This window comes from Pygocentrus nattereri, chromosome 24, assembly GCF_015220715.1.
Source record: "Pygocentrus nattereri isolate fPygNat1 chromosome 24, fPygNat1.pri, whole genome shotgun sequence".
Lineage (NCBI taxonomy): Eukaryota > Metazoa > Chordata > Actinopteri > Characiformes > Serrasalmidae > Pygocentrus > Pygocentrus nattereri.
In genome coordinates, this window is record NC_051234.1 from 2614630 (window position 1) to 2638817 (window position 24188).

Here is a 24188-nt window from a genome sequence, read left to right on the forward strand (position 1 = left end):
CTTTGTAGGGCACCTGTGACGGGTCGCTTGCGGTTAAGAATCAAAATAGAAGCTTTACTGGGATAATCATAGAGAGTAGTCAGGGGGCAAGCAGGGGTCAAGTCCAGGATACACAGCAAAACAATACAGGCAATCATAACCGGTATGGGCAAGTCAAGGCAGAGTCCATGAAACACGCAAAAAGTCATCGGCCATCAAATCCAGAAAACCAAACAACAGTACAAAAGGGGAATGTCTGAAAATCAGGGTCAAACAGGTCAGGCAAACAGGTCAGAACAAACAGGTCAGAACAAACAGAGAATCAACTAGAAAAGTCCTAGAAAGGCAGGATGAACTGGCAATACTTCGCAATGATCTTAGCTAAAGCCCGGGCTTAAATACCAAGTAATGTAGTCATGTGACGAATAACACAGCTGTGTAGAGTTAGTATCTCGGATAGGAGGATGAGGAGAGATCCAGAGTCATGTGACTGTGCTGAGGATTCTGGGAAGGATTCTTGAAGGGAAGAGCTCCTCCTCACGTGACCGTGACAGATTCTGGGTAATGCAGTTCTCATCCATATGCGAACTGGTAGCAGGCGTGACAGCTCCATATCAAAGGCAATTGTGAACTGCAAACTAACCAATCAGGAATGGAATGATGGTGGAATCAGGCGATCAGGAGCGAAAAATGGATTTGGATAATCAGGAGCAGAAGGTGGAATCAGCCATTGAGGAATGAAAAGCGGAATCAGCCAATGAAGTACAGATGGTGGAATTGACAGAATGGGAACAGAAGGTGAAAGCCGTCCAACCAGGAACAGAAGGTGGAATCTGATAATAAGGACCGGAAGGTGGAGTCAGGTAAATGGGAACTGAATTTGGAATGGAGAATTGAATTAATTAAGAATTGAAGGTGAAATCTGGCCCTTTGGGAACCAAAGGTATAATCGGCCTGTCAGAAATGGAAGGTTGAAACAGCCAATAAGGAGCAGAAGGTGGAATAGAATGTGAAGTCGGAAAAATACGGATGGTGGAATCGCTTTATTTAAGAATGGAATGTGGAATCAGCCAATAGGGAATGGAAGGTGGGATTGGGCACTTGTAGACGGAAGGTGGAATCGGCGAATCAGGGACAGAAGATGGAATTATGTGACTGGGGGTGGATGATGAAATTAGTCTATCCCAAATGGCAAGTGGAATCGCCCAGTTGGGAACGGAGGTTGGAGTCGGATAATGAGGATTGGAAGATGGAATCAGAGAATCAGAAGCAAAAATTGGAAATGGCCAATCCGGAGTGGTAGGAGATAATCAGGAACAGAATGTGGAGTCAGATAATCAGGAAAGGAAAAGGTAGTTGGGTAATCAGGAGCAGAAGATTTGCTGATATGATGAGGGGCAAGATCTGGAACGCCAGGCACGCCAACACACACACACACATACAGAAATATAGAACAAGCCTGCGATGCATTGGGTTGCAAAACAAGCCCTCACATTCTCAAGATGCTAAATCAAGCCCAGACTACACAGTCTAAAGAAACATCAAAAGGAAAGCACACCTGGAGTGATTCCACTTTTAAGAGTGGTACTTTGGAGTCCTGCTACATTCGAGCGATGCAACTGCTTGCATCAGCCAAATGTGCCGACCATTGAGTTCCCATAACAGCTCGCAAAAAGCAAAATTTACTCACTTAAAGGTTAACATGTGAAGTGAAAGCAGATGTTTTGAGGTGTGAGAGGGAGTTTAGCTCAGCTGCTGGTTCCCCTTATTGACCCTCTACCTCCAAACAGCCACCAGTCCCCTCCAACCACACATACACACACATACAGTCACTCTATCTCGCTCTCTCCCCCTCTCTCTCTCTCTTCCCCTCTTTCTGTGTCTCTTTTTCCACCTGCCACCCCCCTGACCTGACCACGGGACGCCTCCCCCATCTGCTCCATCATTTACACACTGAATAATTCAGGCCCGGCTGGGGCCTTGGCTCCCACTTTTCAGCTTAATGTTCTTTGGGATTTTATGGGTTTTGGAATATTAATCCTGCAAGTTATTACACACTGGAGGGCATGGAATGCCGCCGCATCCGCAATGAGATGCCCGTCTCGTTATCATTCATCGCCGCAGATTAGGATATGTAAATGAAGGATTGCCCTATTAATGTCTGATTTGGAGAGATTTTCTTTAATAGGCAGCAGGTGCAACGACAGCTGCGATCTGGACTTCACTGTCCGACGTTGGTCCAGAATGTCTTCAGAAGGCAGCAAAATGCTTTCTAGTTTTCCCAGAATTTTTTGCATGAATTAATGTGTGTACTTTTTTCGGTTAAGTGCTCTGACAAACTCAGGTTAACTTTTGTGCTCTTTCCTTCCTTCACATTAAAAGCTAAAAAGCCTACTTTAACTCTAGCCTACATCTCTGGCTTGATTAATTCAGCACCATGGACAGCTCTTAAGCAGCCTCCCTGCGCTCTCTGGATGCACTCACTCCTCCGTTCGTACATTATGAATATGTCTGGATATTATGATTATTTCGAGGGCCAGCTAGTCGTATTATTTGAATTGGGAAAATGTCCTGAAGTTGCCTTCCCTATATTCCATCACTTGGCCCTGGGATGTGTGGGTGTGAGAGCGAGAGGAAGGGAGCGAGGCAGGCAGGCAGGCCAAGCACAGGGGAAAAGAAATCTCATTTTAGCTCCTGTCAGTCCTTCATCACCGCAAACAACTGAAACCATGTTTGACAGTCACTGCATTTGTGTTGATTAATGTGTCTATTGCCATCCGCTACAAATCAGGCTCTGCCGTCTGTGTTTGTCAAAAGTAAGATACAGAAGCCTGACCTTCCTATGAGGGGTCACTTCTGTTCCACACGTTCCCCAAAAGAGTGCCGGATATTTGAGATGTTACCTTTATGCTGCGTTAAGGAGGTGCTCTTGTCAACTCGCTCTGCATTCCAGTGATACTGAAACCACTGACCTGAAACATTGAGCATCCCCTAATCTCTTCAAAGGGCAATTGAACTGATATTTTACCCTTTCTGCATAATTCAGTTGTTTAGATGTAAACCAAGTCATTCAGAGTTCGATGTTCGATGAGGGGTCAAACACAAGCAGGCAATAAAACAAGGAGACAAAGCGAGGGTCAAAACACAGGACCAAAGCAAATGAAAACAGGCTTAGAACTCAGGTTAACAACACACAGACTTTTCAAACTCTGAACTACAGGGGTTTTGTGATGCGTCGGAGCGATGATGAGGTGGACGCATGTGCTGAGATAAGCAATATTTATTAGGGGCAAATGCATTCTTTGGGTCAAGACAGTCCAGGGTCAGAGAGCCACCACGGATAGAATGAGGGACAGACATAACCAAAAGAAACACAGACTAAATACAATAACAGGGACTTTGAAATATAACAGAGACCAGAAGAACAAACACCAAACAATCCCATGCAAAGACCAAACAGCACAATCCAAACAATACAAAGACCAGCAAACTCACAGGGGAAAACACAGGGCTTAAATGCAGGGAAACAACGAGGGTTAACAAGACACAGGTGAGAACAATCAAGGGCGGAGTCAAGAAACGAGGGGGCAGAGACCCATTTTCACGTTAAAAATCAACAAAACGTAAACTTTTGCATATGACTGTATGCTATTTCATTATTTTATATCATATAATTGACGTTTTAGCTCCTATGTCGATGCAACAGGTCAAAAATACCAGCCCATTAAAAGATGTCTTTTGAAAGTACATCATGTTCTTTGCTTTGCTTTCAGATATCTCCGAAAATTCAGTCTTCTTAGACTTTAGCGTAGCTGACACATGCTGCAGAAAGTAGTTGAGATAAAAGTAAAATACGCTACTTTTCAATGTAGTGGAGTGAAAGTAAAAAGTCTCCAGAATAGAAATGGTTTAATAAAGTACAGGTACTTCTAAAAGGAGAATTCCACCACAGCGGCAAATAATTTACTTAAAACCTGCTGCGTAACAGTGACATAATCATGCTAGAAACATGTCAGTACAGATATTGTATGCTGTCAAGAGCTGTTAGGACAGATATTGTTCAATAATATATACTCACTGAAATCTTTATTTGCTTTCAGAACAGCCTCAATTCTTCATGGCACAGTTCCACATAATGCTGGAAGCATTCCTTTGAGATTCTAGTCCATGTTGACATGTTTGCATCATGCAGTTCCTGCAGATTTTTTCAGGTGCCCTTTCATGCACCACGTCTCCCGTTCTACCACATCCCAAAGCTGTTTTATTGGATTCTGATTCGGTGAGTAGGAAGGCCACTGAAGAACACTGAATTCACTGTCCATGTTCACTACTTTGAGATGACCTTTGCTTTGTGATGGTGCTTTATCATGCTGGAAGTGGCCATTAGACGTTGGGTTAATGGTGGCCATGAAGGGATGCACATAGTCATCAATAATACTCAGGCATATTCAAGCGATGATCGATTGGCATTAACAGGCCCAAAGTGTGCCTAGAAAATGTGCTTCATGCCATTACACCACCTCCACCAGCCTGGACTGTTGACAGAAGGTAGGTTGGATCCATGGATTCATGCTGTTGGCACCAAATTTTGACCCTACCATCTGTAGGTTTTTCCAGTCTTCAGCTGTTTGGTTTTGGTGAGCCTGCACACACTGCAACCTTAGCTTTTTGACAGAAGTGGAACCCTACGTGGTCTTCTGCTGTTGTAGCCTATCCACCTTAGCTCATTGTGTCATTCACTGTGAGATGATTTTCTGCTCACCACAATTGTACAGGGTGGTTATCTGAATTACCACAGCCTTCCTCTGAACCAGTTTGGCCACTCTCTGTTGACCTGTCTCATCAACAGGACATTTCTGTCAGCAGAGCTGCCACTCACTGGGCATCTTTTAATTGCACCATTCTCGAGGTTGTTAAAAATCCTCAGCAGTTATATAAATACTCAAACGAGCCCATCTGGCACCTACAACCATGCCACGGTCAAAATGTGACCATTACCTGAAGCTGCTGGCCCGTATCTGCATGATTTTATGCCTTGCACTGCTGCCACACTATCGGCTGATTAGGTAATTGCATGGACGTAGGTGAACAGGTGTTGTTAATAAAGTGTTCAGTGAGTGTAAAAATGTCATGTTACCATTATTGGTAATTGCCATGACAGATGACATAGTGTTTAATGTCACATGCTATTTTTTTGCTGTTTGAAGTGTTACCACAGAGCTATTCAGGGCTTGAATGCTTTGGATGTCTGACCTTATTATCACCACTGTGAACCTTTCTGACTTTGGAAGTTTCTCTAGAGCGGAGCATTTCAAAACAAACCACTCTGAATAATGTAAACCAGATTATTGGTGGAATTCCCTTTAACTCCCGGAAAGGCCCGGCCGTGCCGACAGGCGCAAAGTTTTATTGCTCACTACCAAAGAATAGCTCAGTCTGTTTGAATGAGAGTCCCTGTAGTTACTGCATAATAAACCTGGGTGTGTAATAAGCCTGGGATTTTAAGATGTTACCTACAGTCCACTGCTGCTTTTCAGCCGCTGCATCCCCCTGCAGCTTTACCAGTATGCTGAAGACTAACCCTTGCACTGCACATGGGCAGTTCTAAGAATGAGAATATTGAAGCACTAAGTGGATGAAAGCTTTTTACCATTTTGTGTAACTGTAAAAGTCCCATTGGTAAATGCAAATGGAACAAAATGAAAACACTGCCAAAAATGCCCACAGCCTGTCTGATCCTCACTGCAGATTCCATGAAACGACTCAATGAAACACAACCCTCGTCTGTTGATCTGCTAAATTTGCCTGCCGTCTGATTCCGAGCGCCTTCAACCCGCCAAATTCAGTGCGCGCTCTGTTCCGTTTCCTCCTAGCTTGGATGTTGTGAAGTTCAGAAACTCGGAGCGCCTGCGAGTCTTGCTCTTCTTCTCCCGGGGACGGAATGCAGTGTGCTGCAAACCGAGCTGCTCTGACAAACTTCCATCATCTTCAAAGGCTGCAAATTCATTAGACATACGGGAGAATAAATAGCTCTTCCCTTGGGAGAAGTCTGTGCCAACCACTTCAGTTGTTTTGCTCACCCTTTTTTTTTTTTTTTTTTTTTTTTTTTAGCAGACATGTACATTTCTTGGTAATGATATGGAAATGAAAACTAATGAATTAAAATGTCAGAATGCGACGGCTTAGTTTGCTGCCATTATTACACTTAACATACAGTTTGATTTGATTTGAGGAATAGCGAGTCCTTGACAGGAGATTGAAATGATTGAATCTTTCAGTCTGTTCTCTTGATACTTGGCAGAATTTATTTGACAGGTTAATTAAATGTTGATACGCCGTTTACTTGTTTGGCCAGATCCTTTAAGTGACATCGGTTTGGCAATTTAATCAACGTCCGGACAATTGTAGCTAATTCTACCTGTGATTGTTTTAAATCATGTATTATGGTAAAATGCGTACCATAATCTGTTAATGAGCTTGCTTGTGATTTGTTGGTTTGTATAAATATGCAAACCGAAACTGGTCACTGGAGAATTTCCTGTGCTTTGGTAGTAAACGCATTTGGCAGTTAGACCAACTGAAAGCCGATGTACTCCAGCAGATGACCCTGTTGAACATCTTTCCAGCAGTGTACTCTGAAAATTTCGCCTTATTTTTGCCATTTTTTGAGTTTTGGTGCGTGCACGTCGATATTGCGCATAGTAAAATGTATCGTCACATAGACTCGGCACTTTCTGGGTGCTGCCGTGTCGTCTATCACTGTATAAAAGATGCTGCTTTTGTTGTTGGTGGGACTGTGAGTGTGGATATATTTTTTCAGAGCACAGTTAAGATTGACCACTTCTTATTGTAATTGAATAAAGAGCTTAATTTTCCTGCTTTGTGCGAACACGATGTCTTCATATACAAATTAACACAACTACAGTATTGAGAAATGATGTTAAGAAGCAGAGAAGAGCACATAAATGGTAGAGTTTGCCATACTAGCCATAATAAAGTCAACGGCCCAGTGTAATGCAGGGGAGCAATGATGAGGTGCACGTATGTGCTGAAAGAAGCGAGATTTATTAGGGGCAAATCCATTCTCAGGGTCTAGACAGTCCAGGGTCAGGGAGCCAACATGGATAGAACGAGGAACAGACATTACAAAAAAAGAAAACAGGCTAAACAAACAACGGCCAGCAGAACAAACACCAAACGATACAATACAAAGACCAGCCAACCAACAGGGGAAAACACAGGGCTTAAATACAGGAACAATAAGGGTTAACAAGACACAGGTGAAAACAATCAAGGGCGGAGTCTAGAAACAAGGGGGCAGGACAGGGAAGAATCAATACAAGGAAGCACATGGACAAGACCAGAAATGTCTCTTGACTTTTGAATCATTTTTTTACATGAAAAATTGTGTAATAGGTTTGTGGAGACAGCTTCTAGAGGCGTTGAGCTACTCGGATGTCTTTTTCCTTTCACCACCCCTGTGAACAGTTCTGTTCGAAGTTTTTTTAGAATGTCACATCAAACCACTTTTAAATGACTTCGCTTATGCAGAAACGTGGAAAAAATCGGCGGAAAGCACATTGAAGAGTGGAGCAGGCAAAACGCTCAGGTCAGAGGAGAAAACACAGGTTTTGGTGTTTTTTTCCACCACAACATTTTACAGCTGTTTGTTCTTTTGCTCTGGTTTTAAACAGTAGATTTCAGAAGCAGTACCACAGAACGTCAGCGCCAGAGGAGTTCAAGGGAGGAGTTGATAGAGCGTGTGCTGTCTAGCCGCAGTTCTGCTGCCGGTGTTACAGGAAGCTTTTGAGAAACTACCCCAGATATACGTCTATATGTGTTTTTAAAGAGCGGAGAGAATTCCAGGCAATATTGCCACCGGAATATTAGTAAATGTAACGGCTGCATTTTCAGCATCTGCACCGTTTTTGTGCATTCCTCCCACGTTTTGCATGATGCTCTCTCAAATGCATATGGATGAGGGAGGGAAACATATTTTGCTTCATTCCATGTACGTGACATTATAAACAGATTGAAGTGTGTTTCACTGTGTTCAGTAGACAAGAGTAGGCAGCTGCCTAGGCCCCACATGAACCAAGGGCCTCATGGGAATACAAATTACATACACTTTACATACTGATGTTAAGGAGCTTGTTATGTAAAAACATATAAACGTTTAAAAGATGTTTTTTAATAGCTGGGATTGTGGTGATTATTGTCAGCAATTTCAGTGAGCTTGTTATGGTTATAATGCACTATTCCATATTCTTACACAATGACATAAATGCATGAAGACAAACTGATATGAATAAGGCAATAATTGATCATCTACATTAGAGAGCAGACACTATACAAAACTATTTATGTCAGCATTCCTAAGACGACATTGTATTAATATCAGGTGAAATATGCCTGGAAACCACCCCCTCTTCCCTTCATGGCATGGATAAGATGATTGATGCAATTATGTATATGGTTTTAAATGTTTAGTGCTGTAAATATGTTCAATGTTTATTCTTATTATGTCAGTACAATGTCATTTATTTCATAAAACATCTTATGTCAGGTTGCGAGAACCGACATAAGAACTTAATAAATGTTCAAGTAGTGCTTCATAAACACATTATTCAGTGCTTATGAATGCGTCATAAAGCCCTTATGTAGGTAGCCTTCAAATAAAGTGTTACCGTTTTTGTTTACTATATTCCATTTCTGCCAATGAATCTTACACACTGCACCTTTAAAGCTAGAACAGAGTGCATCCTCAGCAGGCTGTACATATTGCTAGTGTTAGTCTTACTTTAAATAACGCCAGTGATGGGGTAATTGCTCAAAAACAAGTTACTAATTACCTCTCTCAAACTACGATTACATTACTTATTGCTACTTGGACAAAATTTACGTCATTACTCAGACTACTGCATTACTCTGCACCAAAATGATCTCATTATATTGGCTGATTATTTTGCTTGTTTCATGCATGAATTCTTAAAAAAAGCAAAATGATCTGGCAATAGAGAGAGAATTTCACTTCACACAATTTCAGAAGTAAAAATATCTAAAATAGGATTAATTAATACTTGAATGTTCTCGTATCAATACAAAATTGGGAATATGAGAAATACTCACTGTGTTTAAGATGATTTCACGTGTCAATGTATTTCTTTTGCAGTATAGGCAGCTACGCAGCACGGGAGCTCCGAGCCTCAGCTAATTTAAAAATGTCTTTTGCCTCGAGACCCACAGTCATTAAATCCACCCCAGGTGTATTTCCCGGTTTCATATATGACTGTGTTGACTGCTGTTTTTAGATTTTTGACTTTGTAGAGTGTTTCACATAAGGCGACATTAGCTAGTTAAGAAGCTAATACTATTAGCATTTGGGCTAGCATCCACAAAACAAGTGTTTTTGCTCATATTTGCACATTTGACGTGAAAAATAAATGAAGCTTTGTTTGATTCTGTGCACGTTTGTGTGGGTATTTGTGCGAGTGCTTGAGCAGAACAGTGCCGTTTATCGTTTTGTACCAGCCACTAAGGTAAGTGGCACACACGGTAGCTACTTATCCAAATTGTGCACTTATCAGTGGTTCTGCAGGTGGGAAATGAACTAGAATCATAAGTTCAGGTGGTTGATGTTTGAGTCAGTTGTCGTTTCTGAATGGGCCGCTGCCACACCTTACAAAGCGAATGCTTCTTCATTAAACCACGCAGTGAATGTGTGGCTGATACTAGTTCATGATTATATGGCAAAAATTAAGCACACAGAAAAGTGAAGTTGTTAACCTTAAAAACCTTTCAATATCTTTGTTAAATGACTCGTGCGGCGGGTAGTGCCGTTGCCTCACAGCAAGGAGGGCCTGGGTTCGATTCCCCGGCCGGGCGACCGGGTTCCTCTCTGTGTGGATTTGGCGTGTTCTCCCTGTGTCTCCGTGGGTTTCTTCCAGGTTCTCCGGTTTCCTCCCACAGTCCAAAGACATGCAGTCAGGCCAAGTGGACATGGTAAAATGCCTCTAGGTGTGAGTGAATCTGTCTGTCTGCCCTGTGATGGACTGGCGGCCTGTCCAGGGTGTTTCCTGCCTTCTGCCTGATGATCCCTGGGATAGGCTCCAGCACCCCCCGCAACCCTGAGGGAGAAGCGGCTTAGAAAATGTGTGTGTGTGTGTGTGTGTGTGTGTGTGTGTGTGTGTGTGTGTGTGTTAAATAACTCAGGATTAGCACAAACTCCTATTATATCAGTGCAGCTCAATCTTCACCGTCTACATGGACGTAAGTTATGACGTTACACTGATGTATTCCTGGAACCCGACATATGGTCCTCACTGTTTTTCCACTTTATTTCATAACACATACCCAAAACAGGGTTTCCCAAACTAGTCGTTGAGGCCCACCTGCCAGTTCCACATTTTTCCCCAACTACATTAAAGCAGAACTGTGGAACCGTTGGTTTAAAAGTTTGCCCAACACCTTGCGCTGTAGGCACTGTCTGGTTCAAGTAATAAATGGCTTGAAGGCAGTATTCCTCTCTTCTATTATATTTATCCAAGGTGCTGAGAGTTTTATATCTGGTAGCTCAATAGCTACCATAATTCTGCTCAGACATACATGGATTGAAATTTGCTAGACTGCCTGTCACCTAACGGAAGATGCACTGGTAGTTATCTTGGCAGAGTGGTATCATTTGTCAAATGAGAAGGTAAACTACCTTGGGTTGTTACAATGGGTGTTGTGGCACATCTATGATAGGTTTATGCTTTTGTTTATGGTGAAGGACGTGGCGTTAAAAGATGGCTTATAAAACGGTGTCTGCTATTTTCAGTGCTCAACAAATCAGACAGGATGTCGAAAAGAACAGTGTTGTGTCAAACGTGGGGTAAACAGCACAGTGCCAGTCAAAAGTTTGGGCACAAATGTTCATTCAGTGTGTGCCTCTTTAAAGCTTCCATTCTTTTGAAGATGCTTTCAGATTTTCTAAGAAATCTGTAGTTTTTTCTACACCTCCAAAGTTCAATCCTTGAGGTTGGTTGCATTTTCTGGTGTGGTGTAGTGCTGTGTCTCAGATGGGAGCAGGTTTGGTGGTCTACCAGGTCTTGCAAGTGGTTGTTGGGAGTCTCATTTTCTCTTCTCTAATTTTCTTTCAAATCCAGGTTTGGGATCTTCTGTGTTTTCACTTATATTTATTCGACTTTCTTCTTCATTATACAAGCGGATTATCTTCTATCTATCAAATAGTCTTCCATTTTAGTTTATCCAACGTAGTCTTCCTTTGCTTTGACTTTTGGGGTACTCTGAAGCTGCTGCATGAAGAGCACCCTGGGATGGATTTGGCAGACACTTTCATCCAGAGCAAATTACAATTTTAACATTTTACACAGGAAGGCCAAGGTAGTGTTAGGAGTCTTGCCCAAGGACCCTTATTGGTATAGAGTAGGGTGCTTGCTCTGGTGGGGGATTGAACCCCAGGCAGAGGTGGTAAACACTACACTCACCAACCACTGGATGCTTTTCCAACTGAAGAAGATCCACATATGCTGACACCTTGCTGGCTGCTAAAAACTACTTAAAATTTTAAGAAGTGCTTTTTAAAGTTGGTTATCTTTTACAGGTTAAGTATTATTTGTGCATTGATTTCACTATTTAGAATCATCGTGCTCACAAACAGAGAACAAGCCTTTCGATCAGAATGTCTTTAAGATCATGATAATCACACTTTCCACACTTTTCACTGATAATCAGTGGCGCAAAAAGGGGGTATGCAGCGTATGCGGCGCATACGGGCGCTGCACTAGAGGGGCGCCAAAACGATGCCGGAAAATTATTTCTAGTCTGCATTTTCTGTAAGAGCTGTTTGTTCAAGTCTGATAATACACATCAAAAAACAGCACAGCACTAATCAGGCGCCCATCCACTCCGTCCCCACCCTCCTGCCATTTGCTCCCAAACACAGGCGCTTGAGAACGCGCCCCATAGGGAACGGAAGAGGGAGAGAGAAAAAGATGTAGGGATGAAGAAAAGCTTCTCAAAGTGGTTGAAAGACAGCAGGTTGGTCAGTTTATACGCTTTACTCACCTACGTCACCTTTGTCTACCAAAACGAGACTGTAGGGTACGAAAGTAGCGTTGGACCACTGGGTTCTAGCAAAGCCGCCTCACTGCCGCGTTCCCAAACGCACTTATTCAAAAATAAAGGAATATAATAACCAAACCTTCCATAGTTTCCCCAAAGATCCCGAACTTCACCGGGAATAGATTCACACCATCAGAAGAGGTCGCCTCTTCAGTTTGAGATGTATGTTACTGTGCTAGCTAAAGCTAGCCATGTTAATATTACCCAGCCAGCCAGATGAATGAGAGCAGTGAGGCAGCGAGCTAACGCTAAAGCTAAACTTGGTTCTCCAGCTACGACCTGATTAACCCTGAACTGCTTATTTTCTCGGTTTAACTTCAAAACGAGTGACATTAGTCGAGCCACAGCTCTTTATAGTAGCCTGTTTAGCTAGCTAACCTAGCTAGCTAATATGCTAACCGTGGCGGCCTGGTCTGAAGCTCAGCTCGCTGGTGGCACTAAATCAGCTTAAACTCTTAGTTTCCAGCCACATTCAGACACATTCAGCCTGTAACTGTTTTAGTTGAGTTTTCCTTTACATTTTTATTTATTTTGTCCTTTTATTTATTTAATTTTCTGTTTTACCTTTTTATCTATTTTATTCCATACTTTTCAACTTTTACCTTTTTATTTCATTTATTTCTTCCTTTTATTTATTCTGTCTTCTGTTTTACTGTTTATTTTATTTCCATAATTTACTTTTTATATAAACTTGGTGTTTTAACCTTCTTTCTTTGTGCTTATATTTTATTATTCTAATTATTAATCTCTATTTTATTGCATTACATTTTAGCCTGTCCACTTATCAGTTTATTCTGAATTATTTTATTTCTTCTTAATTAAATCCTCATTGCTTGTTTTTTGCTCTTATAATTTAATTTGTATTGTGTTTATAAAGTTCCTTATTTTAGCTTGCCTGCTTAAATATTTGGTTTTAATTTTAATTTCAGTCACTTTAAGTTAAGGGGCGGGGTTTTGGGGGGGGGGGGGGGGGGCGCCGATAATATGTTTGCATCCACCTCAGAAAGTATGTAGTTGCACCCCTGCTGATAATAACATGCAACACAAGCAAGGATGGTCAAACGCTTTGTCTTTTGACTCTGGAGGGGTGCACTTCTGTCCACACTTTCTTTCTCTATGGCCTTTTAAAAAGGAAATTAGAGATGTGACATTTAAAAAAAAATCATTTTACAGGTTCTGAGTAGCAATTATTGGAAAGTGGCTTTAACTAAAGATAATCTTCAAACTCCAGATGTCTCAATTTGGCCCTGTCCAGGTCATCAGCCCAACTGGGGCAGGACAATGAAGCGGCTGCTTTTGTGGCCTTGCCTCTGTGCATGTTGAAGCTTTTGTCATCCTGCATGGTCAGCTGAGGGACCACGCTTGTAATTGCCTCTGTGCTAGGGAAAATGAAAAATGAAAGTGTCTAGTTCTGATGGAATGCCTTAACGTTTTCTTCAGAGCCAGGCCAGATTAATTTTTTCTCTTGGCTTCGGCCTTTTATTTGACAGCTGCAGTGTAGGGAACCACAGAGTCTAGCCTTTCTTCATGAGCTGGAGATATTTTCATTACCCCCGATTATGGGCACAGAGCACCCGGAGACTGCTCTGATGTAGACAGAGATGGTCAGGCAGGAGCTCGGTGTTTTAGAGCAGGGAATCCCATTGAAGAAGCAGATAAAAAGAGAGGTTATTGTGTTGTTGGCCGTGGGCATCTGAACGAGGGAGCAAGTGGGGTAACCTCTCTTTTATTAAAGGTTTTCTATTTGACTTTCAGTTTAAATAGCTGTGTGTGCATGAGCTTAACAAAATGATGTTTTGCATTATTAACCGCCCCTACAACAAAAATATCACGTAACAGTGATGGAACTGGCCGTCTTTAACGGCACAGCGCAGAAAAGTAGATTCACGGTTGATTGGATACAGTTTGAGTGGCGGGTCAAATTTACCATGTACTCCTTTGCTAAACTACGGAGGCCCTGAAATGACATGGTGATTATTTTTTAACAACGCGTGGCCACGAATTGATATTTTCAAACTTAATGAAACTCCAAACTGAAAGTTAGTCTGTTGGTTTGTCCATCTGAATCTACATGACCAAATCGTAAGGGAAAGTATTCAGTAACTGCACACAATCAAGGTAAATATCCAATTTATTAAAATTGTTTTTATTTATTTATAAGCAGTAGAGGTCATAAAGGTGGATGACTTCAAATATCTTGGGTCAACCATCCAGAGCAATGGACAGTGTAGAAAAGAGGTGAAGAAGAGGGTGCAGGCAGGATGGAGTGGGTGGAGACGGGTGTCAGGGCTGATGTGTGACAGAAGGATAGCAGCAAGAGTGAAAGGGAAGGTCTACGAGACAGTAGTGCGTCCTGCTATGATGTGTGGTTTGGAGACTGTGGCTCTGTCTAAAAGACAGGAGGCTGAGCTGGAGGTGGCGGAGATGAAGATGCTGAGATTTTCGTTGGGAGTGACCAGGATGGACAAGATTAGAAATGAGCAGATCAGAGGGACAGTGAAGGTGGAGCAGTTTGGAGATAAAGCCAGAGAAGCCAGGTTGAGATGGTTTGGACATGTGTTGAGGAGGAATAGTGGATATATTGGGCAAAGAATGCTGGAGATGGAGCTGCCGGGCAGAAGGAGAAGAGGTAGACCTCAGAGAAGGTTTATGGATGTAGTGAAGGTGGACATGGAGATGGTTGGTATAAAAGTAGAGGAGGCAGTGGATAGGGCAAGATGGAGGCAGATGATCCGCTGTGGCGAGCCCTAAAGGGAGCAGCCGAAAGAAGAAGAAGAAAATTTTATTTATTTATATTTAGAAGTTTCTCAAATTAACAGAACATGTGGAATGGGGAGCGATAAGGCAGACACAAGTACGGAGAAAAGCAAGATTTATTATTATGGGCAAATCTAGGGTCATGATCAATACAGTCCAGGGTCATAAAGCCAACACATAGAGATCGATGGGCAGACATAACTCAAAGAACACACAAATATCCAACACAATCCAACATCAAACAGTCAGCACAAAGACCAACATACATCCATACAAAGACCTGCAATCACACAGGGGAAAACACAGGGCTGAAATACAACAGGGCACAGGTTGAAACACCGGTGGGAACAATCAGGGGCAGAGTCACAAAACAAGGGGCCGGACTGGGAACCAAAACAAAAAGCACGTGGACTAGACCCAAACACAACACGAACACATGGACATGACTGGGAGGGGCCAATCGTGACAGTATGTGTTTTATGATCTCCACATTTCACAAAACACACTTTGTGTTGTTTTCTAAAAGTGATGTTTCCAGAGCAGATCACTGAAGAGACGCCGTCTGTTTATAGTTTAGAGCCCAGATTTGGGGGAAAACGGGTCGACTTTCAGTAGAAAAACAAACTGAGTTCAGCTTCTTTTATTATAAGGGTTTAAAATGACGTTTTGAAGTGCATTTTGGGGACCACCGGTGGTCTCAAGGAGTAAGATCATGAAACATTTTAGACGCTACAGTTTTTTTCTTCTGTAATTACAAATATTAGCCGTTTCACTACACTGTTAGAAATAAAGGCAACATGAAAGTACATGATTAGTTCATCAAGCTACAAACAGTGTAAACGTTCCCTCAAAGGTACAGCAGCGGTTTTAAGGACCAGTGGTTTTGTTCCTTAAATAAGTTTTTCCCGGCGGAAAAGTTGATATTTGTATCTTTTTAGAAACTAATGTTTTAAAACAGAACCGTTTAATAAAAGCCTGGAGGCGAGTCGGGGTTTGTGGAGTCAGTACAGCTTAGAAAATATCATTTCAGTGGATTATGGTTCAGTTATGTTCCCTGATTAAAGGGACTGAGATGGAGCCCTGAGGGCACCACCCCAGTGATAAGAGGGGAGCTGCCCCAGTGACAGTGCCGTACCTTTTTCTCTGAGAGTGTAGTTGAATGAATGGGAACGTTCACCATTGTGTCTGTTTACAGGGAAAGTCCTGCCCTTCAACAAAAAAGCCAGCCAGTTTGCTAATAAAGCCACATGTGGGAAAAGTTCCACGTATTTGTAGAGCATTGCGGCAGAAATGTTTATTTTTGTGTGTCATGCACTTTCAGTTTGGAGTTCGTTTGCGTCTGAAGGTCTGGCGTCAGAGAAATAGGAGCCTGGACTGGAAATAACTGTACAGGGCTGCTGACTGAGCAGACTTTCCTGAAAAGGATTTGCTAATATGCAGCTAATGAGTCTCTGAATGTGTTAGTGAATTACTGCCAATCATCTGCATCTTTGGCTGAATTTGAAATGCTTAATTAAAAGAAAAAAACTCCCCAGCAACCTCAGCCGCCCCAACTTTGCTCCCCTACTTACACACAGTCCAGATCCACCAGGACAAAACTGGTCACTTTCTAAGTCTTGCCATCATGGGGGGTCTGAACAATACGGCCTGCTGCATTGATTTGTGCATAGCAAGTGCTAGTAATGCCTCTTGATAATGGAAAATTAAGGTGATGGAGAAATTCAGCAGCTTGATGGGTTCTTGGGGACAAAATCTGCACTTCCAGAAACAAAGGCATTCCTGAAAGTTAAATGAATGGATGGGATGGGCCAATGGGCTGTGCTCATGTCAAGCAGTTTTGCAGAATTCAACTGTACATCAAATTAAATCAAGTCACGTTTATTGTCACATCAAATTTACACAGGTGGAAAGTGAGTGAAAATATTAAGTGTATACACTCACCAGCCACTTTATTAGGTACACCTAATAGCTAGTAAAAGGCTGGACCCCCTTTCGCCTTCAGAACTGCTTTAATTCTTCATTGCAGACTTTCAACAAGGTGCTGGAAACGTTCCTCAGAGACTCTGGTTGGTTATTTGAGTTCCTGTTGTCTTTCTATCATCTGGAACCAGTCTGCCCATTCTCCTCTGACCTCTCACATCAACAAGGCGTTTTCGTCCACACAACTGACCGCTCACTGGATATTTCCTCTTTTTCGGACCGTTCTCTGTAAACCCTAGAGATGGTTGTGCGTGAAATTCCCAGTAGATCAGCAGTTTCTGTCTTGACCACCTCTACACTCCTAAATGCAGTGAGTTGCGACCATGTGATTGGCTGATTAGCTATTTGTGTTAATGAGCAACTGATATATATATATATATATATATATATATACAGACTCTGAATATACACATATACACTAGTACTGCACTATTCCAGTGTACAGTTGTACAGTAATAAGTTATCACATGTGCTGTTCTCATCCCGTATGTGCAGTCAGTCTGAGGGAGATAATAGAGGAGATGCAGGTTCTCAGGGACAGAACACTGATATAGAAATCTCCCAGATTAGACAGGACATGGATAGAAGACGTACAAGATGTCAATCTACATGTTTAAGTACAGATTTGCTGGATTGAGAGTGCCGAGGATCAGAGTGAGTCTGTTGGTGTGGATGAGGTTTAGATTGTCCATGGAGATGATGCCTCCTGACTCATGATGACATCAGGTAACAGCTACCTGTTGCTGTGTAAATTTGCAGGCAGTATAGTCTCCACTGAATTCATTCTTCTTTCTTATTTAAATATATTGCCTAGAGGTACAGCAGCGCTGTCAGAGCCATGTAGGTAAACTTTGATGTGTATTCAGACGTACGTTACAGCTTTTCTTTTCATCTAATTACACACAGTACTGCAACATTTGATTAACCCAGCTTGTCGGCGGAGAGTTATCCACGTATGGGCGTATTAAAGTGCTTAATGGCTTATGTCCTGATCCATGTATCGTTGTTTGGGTTTCTAGTCATCTTTTTGCTATTTATCTGCATGGGAAGAGTTACGGTGCACTGAAATAATAACAAGTTCACGTCAAACATAGACTTGGAAATATGTTTCGGACTATTAAATGATCAGTGTGAGAAAGTGTCAGGAGGATAATTAGTGGGAAGACAGATGGTTAAGAAAGTAAGCAAATATTTAGCCGCCTATGTCAAACATGTTCCACTGAGAAATGAAGCTTATTCTCGTTCTGTTACTCTTCATGCGCATGTGGCCTGTAGCATATTTCTTCGCTTTGTATTAAAGAGTGTAATTTACTATTTGATAAGAGCAGCTTATGGCTTTTTGTAAAGGAAATAGCATAGAAAAAAATAATTTGACTGACTAGTGAATAAATGTTCCCCTTAAACCAAGTAGTCAGTTAGCCAAGACAAACCTGGTGCTTCTTTAGTTTTGTTCTGGAGGCTATTGTAGCTGATATACAGTCACCGGGCACTTTATTAGGTACACCTAATACCTAGTAAAAGGCTGGACCCCCTTTTGCCTTCAGAACTGTCTTAATTCTTCATGGCAGGCTTTCAACAAGGTGTTGGAAACGTTCCTCAGAGATTCTGGTTGGTTATTTGAGTTCCTGCTGTCTTTCTATCATCTGGAACCAGTCTGCCCATTCTCCTCTGACCTCTCACATCAACAAGGCATTTTCGTCCACACAACTGACCGCTCACTGGATATTTCCTCTTTTTCGGACCGTTCTCTGTGAACCCTAGAGATGGTTGTGTGTGAAAATCCCAGCAGATCAGCAGTTTCTGAAATACTCAGACCAGCCCGTCTGGCACCAACAACCACGCCACGTTCAAAGCCCCTTAAATCCCCTTTCTTCCCCGTTCTGATGCTCGGTCTGCACTTCAGCAAGTCATCTTGACCACCTCTACATGCCTAAATGCAGTGAGTTGTGGCCGTGTGATTGGCTGATCAGCTATTTGTGTTAACAAGTAACTGAACAGATGTACCTAATAAAGTGGGCGGTGAGTGTAGTTCCACTCTGTAGTTCTACAGTTACAGACTGTAGTCCATCTGTTTCTCTGATACTCTGTTACCCTGTTCTTCAGTGGTCAGGACCACCATGGACCCTCACAGAGCAGGTACTATTTGGGTGGTGGGTCATTCTCAGCACTGCAGTAACACTGACGTGGTGGTGGTGTGTTAGTGTGTGTTGTGCTGGCCTGAGTGGATCAGACACAGCAGCGCTGCTGGAGTTTTTAAACACTGTGTCCACTCACTGTCCACTCTATTAGACACTCCTACCTTGTCAGTCCACCTTGTAGATGTAAAGTCAGAGACGACAGCTCATCTGCTGCTGCACAGTTTGTGTTGGTCATCCTCTAGTCCTTCATCAGTGGTCACAGGACACTGGCTGGATATTTTTGGTTCTCAGTCCAGCAGCGACACTGAGGTGTTTAAAAGCCAAGCAAGTGTATTAGAGATTAATGAACAACTCGGCAGTTTTGGACACGTGTGTGATGATTTAAGCCTGGAGATTGTGATAAGCTTCCATTGTTAGCTACTTGAGCCTTGTAGCTGCAGCATCTTCAGATACCAAACGTGTCTGGAGTGATGAAAAAACTTCTGCAAGGTTATTGCTTTAACTGAACGAGAACAGGCTCACTGATTTATGGTTCATGACTCGCAGAAAGCGGAGGGAAGCATTCAACTGTCGGTCGCACTGAAAGCACATAGAAAGAACTTGTTATTCTCCAACGCAGACGTGAGGTTATTTTGACCCAGCATCGCCATTCTTTAGCTGATTTTTTCCATGTTATCATTTCCCAGGTCGTTCCAAAAAGGCTTCAGATAAAGGTGCGTTCAGTAAAATGCCTTGCGTTATTAGTGACAGTAACTTTTAGCAAGATCTACTTGATCTGAGTTTCCAGCTGTGGTGTCACTTTGATCCAAGTTTGTTTTGGAGTTATTTTCTTGGGGAACATCTTATTCCAGGCCGTGGTTTACTGCGATTTTATCATGGGGAAGGGTGTTCTTTGGCATGATGCGAAGCCGAGTTATGAACGTTGAAAGTTGTTATTAAGAATAATCTACATAAGCTCCTTTAGAGTACGGTATCACTGCTAAGCAGCCACTGACTGCTGAATGAGGAGAAGAGCATTCAGTCGCGAGTCCATAAACGTTTTCGTGAGGTTTTTACAAACGTTTTTTAGGATAACAGTGAACATGTATAACACAGCACTGCTTAACGCAGATAAGTACTCTCTGGTCACCAGATCACCACTGCAAGTCTTCTTCTGCCCATCTGACGATGCCACTTTCTCACACTGGGGCTGAATCTCAAACGGCCTGCTCCTGACATAGTGCACCTTGTGGGAATTGAAATACTGACTCCTGCAGCCCAACAGAGCAGAATATCATTAAACGGTCATTACGGATTCATCCACATTCATACGGGACAAGCAGTGCACTGTTTGACAGCCGAAGCTAGAATTTCTAAGCTTATATTGCCATTTCACAGTGAATCATGTCATGAATACTTTAATTTAAGCCTGTGATATTAATGTTATGTAATAGCATGTTGCTGTCTTTTAGCCCATTAGCTAGCTGACCAGCCTTCTAGTAAAGAAAATAAGTTCCAGCCACTAATTTTAGCCTCTTAGACTCCTTGGTGGCTCCAAAACACACTTTGTTAAATTCTTCCTATCGTTCATACTCCATGAGCTCCATTCAGAAGCTGGGCGTCGTGTGAGGCTGTAGCTCTTCTCTCCAGTCTAATAGACGGTGATGTCATTTTAAGCCCTTATAATAAAAGAAGCTGAACTTTGTTTTTCTACTGAAAGTCGACCCGTTTTTCCCCAAATCTGGGCTCTAAACTATAAACAGACGGCGTCTCTTCAGTGATCTGCTCTGGAAACATCACTTTTAGAGAACAACACAAAGAGCGGCGGAGATTTTTGGCTCTCAGCAGTAAATTGTGAGCGTATAGAGATATGTGGAGATCATAAAACACACGTTCTGTTAATTTGAGGGGCTTTTACAAAAAATAAATAAATAGGATAAAAATTCACGTTTATTTCCTGCAGTTACTGAAAAATTTACCTTACGATTTGGTCATGAAAAGTCAGATGGACAAACCTAAAATATACCCTGGGGAATAAGAGGTTAAACAAAAATGTCATGAAGTCATAGTCATGAAGTGTTTTTGACAGGATTGTCTTTATGAAAAGTGATTTTTTTTGGGGGGGGGGAGGAGGGGGGGTATTTGGGGTGAGTGGGGGGGGGTAGGTAGCTGCCAAATTTGTGGAAGGACCAGTGATTGGTTTTCTGTATGACCTGAAAAAAAAAATCCCCATCTCCACCTGGCTGCTCTCACCAGGATCATGGAGCTGCTGCCCTTTTTTAAGGTCACTGGTCATCGACCTGTGCAAATATTAATTTCTTTGAAGTGGAAAACAGCTGTACTGAGGGTTGTGCACTTTATGGACCTGCCAGCATCCATTTCACTTGATGGCTAATTCCACCAGAGCGGCTGGAGTCGGGATGTTATCATTTTTTGCTTTTGGCTGAAGCGTTTTTACAGCTTCTGTTCATTAGCAGCTAATCTGCATGAGGTTGTTAGGGGCAGATAAGACCCCAGATGACATTTAGGCGTCATTACAGTCACAATCTTCTGTTTGGGGCGTTCATTTTCACTTAATGTGACAATAGCTGGCCTAGAAAAGCTTTTAAAGCTGATGTTTTAGTGCCAACACTGTTTGTCATGTGTCATGACTGCCATTTAGAGACCTGAAAACAGTCCAAGGTATGGTCCAGGATTTGAGGAGAAGAGCCTTCATGGTCATTTCTGACGTGTTATTAGTCCTAGAATGATGGCAGACTTCGTGAGAAGAAGAAGAAATATAAGCTGAACTTTTTACCGAGTGACACGAAGGATGAGCGCTGTGATAAGTGTCTTGAAGACATGTTCATAATACATTTACGGCATTTGGCAGATGTTCTTATCCAGAGCGACGTACGATCATTTTATACAGGTACGCGAAGGCAGTGTTAGGAGTCTTGTCCAAGGACTCTTTTGGTATAGTATAGGGTGCTGACCCAGGTGGGGTTTGCAAACTGGAAGGGAAAATTCACCAGCAACACAAGTGGTCTCAGATCCTCGTACAGAGTGTAGTAAGACAAGGAGAACTGCAGAATAACTGAATAACAATAAACTTGAATAAACAGAATAACTTCCCATAACCTTCACATCGCTGTGGGGGAATTTTGGCGTACTCCTCTTTGCAGAATTGCTTAAATTTGTTCACATTGGAGGTCTTCTAAGCTTGAACTTCCCATTAAAGGTGCTACCACGGCATCTCAGTGGGGCTCAAGTGAGGACTAAGCTTCTCCAAAACCTTCGTTTGTATCTTTTAAGCCATCCAGAGGTTTACAGACATGCTCTTGTGCTTCAAATGGTACTCTTGCTACACAATCCAGTCACGCTCGACCTTCAGATCTTGGACTGATGGCAAGTTACACAGGCCCTGAAGCAGCACAGCATTCCACTGTTCCTGGTTTTCTCCATTTGGAGATAATGGCTCTCACTGTGCTTTTGAGCCTTAGAAATGGCTTTATAACACTTTAGAGACTGATATATTTCAATGCCTTTCTCATCTCTCCCGGAATTTCTTTTGATCACGGCATAGTGTGCTGCTCGTCCAGACCGTAGCGTTCACATCGCTGGAAGAAAGGTTCTGAGTGACGTTTAGCTCCGACGTGGGTGTGTCTAGTTTAATTGACCTCAGTTATCAACTAAACTAAGGGGCAGTTACCCTTTCACACAGGTCTGGCTGGCACTGGATAACTCTTTTTTTCCTTCAATTAAAAGAAATTCTCATTTGAAAACTGTGTTTTGTGTTTGCTCAGGTCGTCTTTGTGTTTAAAACAACTACGTGTGACAAATATGCAAAAAATAAAAGAAATTCAAAACTTGGGCAAATACTGTTTCGCAACGCTCTATTAAAGAAGGTAGAAAATAGGCTCTTTTTAATGATCCAGTGAGTCGTTTGTTGCTCTAGAAGTACTGACAATGCCTGAGAAACATGTTGACACGTGAATTATCACAGAAGCATGAACGTATTGTCCACTCATAATTGGGAGTTTATATTAAAAGGATGCCCTGCCTTACGCCCCGATGACCACTGGGATAGGCTCTAGCCCCCCCCCCCAGAAAGAGAAGTGGCTTAGTGTGTGTGTGTGTGTGTGTGTGTGTGTGTGTGTGTGTGTGTGTGTTAAAAGGAATGCCTTTTTCAACGACTTTCATACCAGTTCATCACTGATATTGTTTGATAGTTTGTGTGCTTATTTAAATAGCTTAGTCGGAATGCTAACAAGCGTATGGTGTTTTAATTGGCTCGTAGTTGATTGAACATTAGGGCAGTTTTGAAAAAAAAAGCAAAAGAGGGCCACAGCATAATGTTTGGTTTAATGTTATTAGAAAAGTGGCATATGGTATTTTTAGTCTGGCACTGTGGCCAGGAATCCAAAGATATCACTGGAGATACATTTTTATAGTTACAATTCTGTTTTAGAACTTTTAAACAAGAAGGTCGACCCCATAACAGGACAAAGCTTTATTACACACTACAGTAACCTAAGAAGAGTTTCACCGGTTTGCATTGAAGTCCCTGTAGTTACTGAATAATACGCCTTTTTATGTCGGGAGCCTGGGATGTGAAAGGGTTAAATGGCAACAGCTATAATGGGTATAACTGGATATAAGAAACTAAACCCAGAACTGACTGACGGACGTGAAAATAAGCGCAAAGAGACATAGTTCTGTGGGTAGACTATGCCTTTGATACACACCAAGCCTAATCAGGCTAAAAATAATACCTGAACTTACATGCATGCTTCTAATGTGCTTCTGGGTTACATAACAGACATTATTTTGGGTTGCATTATGCAGACTTACTTACCTGTCACACTAAAGCTCCTCGATGTCTTTCTGTCTTTCTGCAGAGCTACAGAGCAGCTCCTGTGGAAACCCAGGGGTTCCAGCCAAAGGGATCCTGAATGGCACCCGCTTCAACGTGGGCGACAGGATCCGCTACCGCTGCGTGACAGGATACACACTAGATGGCCACGCCCAACTAACGTGTGTGACCAGCACCTCCAATGTAGCGGTGTGGGACTTCCCTGTCCCCATCTGCAGAGGTGGGATGTGCTTACATATCGCTGTTGTCGTAACAAAACCTTGTATCTCCATTTTTGTCGTTTTCCAGGTTTTGACATCATTTGAAAATGCTTGTTGTTCTTTACATTGTATGTAAATTTCATGATGAACAGACTAAAAGCAACGGCCCAAAAT

General features: G+C 42.3%; 1 protein-coding gene across 3 annotated transcripts in view; it reads left to right on the forward strand.

Moving 5' to 3' along the window:
- The window catches only part of csmd3a (CUB and Sushi multiple domains 3a), a 534059-nt gene that overhangs the window by 105205 nt on the left and 404666 nt on the right, over positions 1-24188 (forward strand). For all 3 annotated transcript variants that reach the window (XM_037534188.1, XM_037534189.1, XM_037534190.1), the window contains exon 4: positions 23840-24034. In XM_037534188.1, the coding sequence (XP_037390085.1) occupies positions 23840-24034 (195 nt within the window). The remainder of the gene's footprint in view (positions 1-23839; positions 24035-24188) is intronic.